Raw genomic sequence first — 5,000 nt, 5'->3', positions numbered from 1 at the left:
TATTTATTTTAAGAGAAAAAAAAAAAAAAAAAAAAAAAAAAACCCTCATCTTTTGGTAAAGATATTTTTATTTAAATTATATGAACTACCAATTATACAATTTATATTATTGAATTTGTACATATAAATAATACATTTTTATATTTTTTATTTTATTTACTTTTTTTTTTCTATATTATTTTTTTTTTCTATATTATTATTATTATTATTATTATTTTTCTATATTATTATTATTTTTGTTTTTTTTTATTTTTTTTTTTGACTATATCATTGTTTTTAGATATAGTCACCAAATTTTTCTAACATAAATTCTTTAATATATTTATAATAATTATGTTGAAACATTAAATCCATATGTCTACCATTTTCAAAAACAATAGTTTTCTTTTTGCATTGATGAGCATGTTTCTCTAAAAGTTTCATATGAGAAGCTGGTACTAATTCATCATTTTTGGCTGATAAAAACAATATATCACAAGTGATATGTTTGATAGTCTCTTTACTATCCCATCTGCTTCTACAAAATGGTTTAAATAATTTTAACATTGGTAAAACTGCATCAACCATATCTGGTACTGATGCAAATGTATTCTCTAAAATTAATGCTTTAATCTAAATTTTATAAAATAAATAAATAATAAAAATAAAAATTAATAAATATGTACAATTTTTTTTTTTTTTTTTTTTTTTTTTTTTTTTTTAAAAAAAAAAATACATACATTATTTGGATATCTATATGCAGTATCGATTGCAACGGCACCACCTAAAGATCTACCAAAACACATGATTGTATTAGGATCAATGGTTGGGTCATTTAATAAATATTCCATACATGCATCAATATCTTTTTTTAAACCGATCTCTGTTGGTGAACCTTGACTCTTACCATAACCTCTATATGATAAAATCAATACATTACAACGTACATTTTCAAATAAGTGTCTAATATTATCTAATCTATGTGAAAGATCTATATAAAATTATTGTTAATAAATATGAATATGCGTATACTTTTTTAAAAAAAAAAAAAAATATATATTTTATAAATTTACTTACTTCCAGCATTTGAATGACAAAATAATAATGTTGGTACAGATTTAGAATTTTCTTGTCTAAAAAACCATGTTTGAATTTTAATACCATCAGATGTTGTTAAGAATATCTCTTCAAAGTTATCCTCTAATCCAAATTGTGATGGATGAAGTACAATATTTCTATCTGGAATATATAATAACTTTTCTTGTGATGCATATATTATTGAAGCAATACATATTAATCCTGTCGCTGCAATAATACTACCCCAGTATGCTGTTGATATTAATGTACTATACATATTAAATATATATATATTTATATTATATGTGTTTATTGTTGTTGTTTTTTGTTTTTTTTTTTTATTCCACAATTTGAATAATTCTAATATTTTTTTTTTTATTTTTTTTTTTTTATAATAATAATAAAAAAAAAATTTAATTAGTTTTTTTTTTTTTTTTTTTTAATTAAAATGAATTTTTATGATTTCACACAATATTGTTTTTTAATTTTATTTTTTTTTTTTTTTTTCATTTTTTTTTTTTTTTTTTTTTTTTGGAAAATCGAATTCAAATAATTTTATTTCAATTACCTTTTTTGACTGAATAATTTACCAACAAACAAAATGATCAGTCACTCTAAAAAAAAAAATTACAAAACAAAAATTGCACAAAAAAAAAAAAATAAAAAAATAAAAAAAAAAAATTAATTTGTGGCTTTTGAAAAAGTGTAATTCAAGTTGGAAAAAAAAAAAAGAAAAAAAAAAAAAAAAAAAAAAAAAAATTGAAAAAATCTTAATCATAATCCCGAAATAATTCAATACCGAATTAAAGCTCGAAATAAGCTTGTTTTTTTTTTTCAATTTTTTTTTAAATATTTTTTTTTTCTTTTCCCAAAATATCTAAAGTTTTTTTTTTTTTTGTAAAGGCTATTAAAAGAACAACACTGGTCAATGGGAAAATATCAACTCAAAAACCAATCAAATAATATCTGATATCAAAATAGTTCATAAAAAATACTTTGCTTATTAATAAGTGTAAACAATCAATAATCATTTTCATATGCAAAATTATTTTTATTTAATTGGTACAAGCCTGCAAAAAAAAAAAAGTGGGCATTTTATTTTTATAGTAAAATCTTTTCATTAAATGTCCAATAAAAAAACACCTTTGTTTAAATATTCAATCATATGACGATGTTACTTTTGTTGAAAAAAAAAAAAAAAAAAAAAAAAATAATAATAATAATAATAATAATTTTAAAACCATGGTTTTCAGACTAAAGAAAAAAAAAAAAAAAAAAAAAAAAAAATTACAAGTTTCCATTTAATTTTTAAAATTAAAAAAAAAAAAAAAAAAAAAAAAAAATTAATTAAAATGGAAAATAGTTAAACTTTTTTGGACCACACACACAATGAAATATTAGATAATAATTAATAGAAAAAGAAATAAAAGTGGGGGTTCACAGTTAAACTTTTTTATGAAATGTGTAGTATGAAAAAAAAATAAAAATAAAAATAAAAAAATAAATAAAAAAAAATATTTTACTATTTTTATTTTATATATTATTATTTTTATTTTTATTTTTATTTTTTTTTTTTTGGTTTTTATTTTCTAAACATTTGTTTTTTTTTTCCAATTTATTTTTTCTCTTTTTTTTTTTTTATTTTTTTTTTTGTTTTTAAATATTTAATTAATAAGTTTTAAAAAAAAAAATCTTCTGCTCAATCAGCAGAGAATAAAAAAGAAATAATAAAAAAAAATATATAAAAAATTTTTGAAAAAAAAAAATAAAAAAAAAAAAATAATAATGACTTCAATAATTAAAACTAAACAAGCAATAGTACTTAAAGAAAAAGCAAATATTGAGTTATGGAATAAAAATTATACATCTGCATTAAATTTATTTACAGAAGCATTGGAATTAGATCCAGAGAATATTGAATACCATTTGTCAAGAGCAGGTAAATATTTATTATTAAAAAAAAAAAAAAAAAAAAAAAAAAAAAAAAAAAAAAAAAAAAAAAAAAAAAAATTTTTGAGACATTTCCTCTAAAAAAAAACTATAAAAACCCATTCCTTTTTTTTTTTTTTTTTTTATTTTAAAAAATAGCTGTTTATAATTTATCAGGATTATTTTCAAATGCAATTAAAGAATGCAAAATTACATTAGAAAAAGGTAATAAAATTAGAAAAGAGAAATCAAAAGGATTATCTAAGAAAGAAGAGGAAGAAGAGGGGGAGGATGGAGAGGAAGAGGAAGATGGTGATGGGGATGAAGAAATAAAAGAAAAGAAAAAAAGAAAAAAAGAAATTGAAGAGATTGATTCAATTCTATCGAAAGCATATGCTAGAATGGGATCAGCATATCTTGGTGCAAATCAATTGAAAGAGAGTAGAACATGTATTGAGAGTGCAATTGTGATTCAACAATGTCAAGAATTTGATGAAATGTTACAAATGATTGATGATTTAATTGATTTCTCAACAACGGAAGCAAAGAATCTATTTAGATTAGCCAATGATTCATATTATGCTAAAAAATATCAAGAAGCAATTGAATTATACACAGAGGCCATTGAAATCGATCAACGAAATAATATACTCTTTTCAAATCGTTCAATGTGTTTCAATAAATTGAAACGTTATCAAGAGGCATTGGAAGATGCTCAAAAAGCAATCGATATTGAAAATAGAGATAGTCATCATAGTTATTTACCACGTTATGCAAAAGGTAACTCACTTTACTTTTTAGGTCGTTATCAAGAAGCATTAGAATCTTATCAAGATTCACTCAAAAATAAACCAGATTCACCAGTATTATTAAAGAAAATTAAAAAAACTTTATTAAAATTAGAATCATCTTCAATAAATAAAAATAAAAATAATAAAAATAATACTACAACTACAACTACAACTTTAAATGATAATAATATTAATAATAATAATAATAATGAGAATAATGAAGCATCATCATCATCAGCATCATCTTCTTCAGCAACAATAAATAATAATAAAAATGAAAATAATAAAAAAGTTAAAAAAAGTAAAAAACAATCTAAACAACAAATTAAAGAATTAAAACCTCAAAATCCAATCCAAGATCAAATACCAACAAAATCATTGTCATCAATTATTTCACCACCTCCATTACCAAGTTCAATTGATAAATCATCAAATTCAATCGAGAGTAATTTAGAAACTTCAACACAACTTCAAGAAGATTATGAATTAACAATGGTACCAGATCCAACTTCACCAAGTAAACAAACTTTTGTTAAAACAAATAATTTACAGAATGATGATAATAATGATGATGAAGATGATGGTTATGATGAAAATGTAAAATTACAACAACAACAACAACAAAATGATGGTGAAATAGACAAAGAAGATGATGATGGTGATGAAGATGATCAAGAAAATGAAGATCCTTTCAAAGATAGTAGTAATAAACAATATGAAGAAAAGGTAAATAAAAAAGAAAAAAAAGTTGTTGATAATCATAATAATGATAAAAAAAAAGAAAAAGAAGAAGAGGAGGAAGAAAATAAAAAGAAACGTTCAAAAGTTCCATTAATGTAAAAAATTTTATGCCCAAAGGGAAAAAAAAAAAAAAAAAAAAAAAAAACAAGGAAAAAAAAAAAAACAAGGAAAAATAAATAAAAAAAAATTTAAAATTAATTAAATATATAAAAAAATATATATATATAAATATATTTAGAAAATTTAAAATTAAAAAAAAAAAAAAAAAAGATCCGATATAAAATATTACATTTAGAAATTAAATAATTAAATAAAAATGATAAATTATATCACCTTTGTTTTATTAATAAAAGTGTAAATTTTTAAATTTTTTTTTAAAGGAGATTTGAACAGATTTTTTTTTTCTGGGGTATGTAAAGACTAATGGGAGCTATTTAAGAAAAAGAAAAAAATAAAAAAACTATTTGAAGGTTTTTTTAAAAA

General features: G+C 19.9%; 2 protein-coding genes across 2 annotated transcripts; one reads left to right on the top strand and one right to left on the bottom strand.

The window, feature by feature from the left end:
• Positions 1 to 276: 276 nt before the first annotated feature.
• Positions 277 to 1,333, bottom strand: DDB_G0289671 (hypothetical protein; the record flags this gene model as incomplete). Its single annotated transcript, XM_630953.1, has 3 exons — positions 277 to 612; positions 720 to 970; positions 1,057 to 1,333. 3 exons carry the CDS (start codon positions 1,331 to 1,333, stop codon positions 277 to 279), a joined length of 864 nt encoding a protein of 287 aa, XP_636045.1.
• A 1,508-nt stretch (positions 1,334 to 2,841) lies between these two features.
• DDB_G0289669 (hypothetical protein) lies at positions 2,842 to 4,616 on the top strand (the record flags this gene model as incomplete). Its single annotated transcript, XM_630952.1, has 2 exons — positions 2,842 to 2,995; positions 3,145 to 4,616. The coding sequence occupies 2 exons, from the start codon at positions 2,842 to 2,844 to the stop codon at positions 4,614 to 4,616; spliced, it is 1,626 nt and encodes a 541-aa protein (XP_636044.1).
• Between the last annotated feature and the right edge of the window lie 384 nt (positions 4,617 to 5,000).

This window comes from Dictyostelium discoideum, assembly GCF_000004695.1.
Source record: "Dictyostelium discoideum AX4 chromosome 5 chromosome, whole genome shotgun sequence".
Classification (NCBI taxonomy): Eukaryota; Evosea; class Eumycetozoa; order Dictyosteliales; family Dictyosteliaceae; genus Dictyostelium; species Dictyostelium discoideum.
The sequence above is the reverse complement of the archived record's forward strand: the minus strand, read 5'-3'. Positions and strand labels throughout refer to the sequence as shown.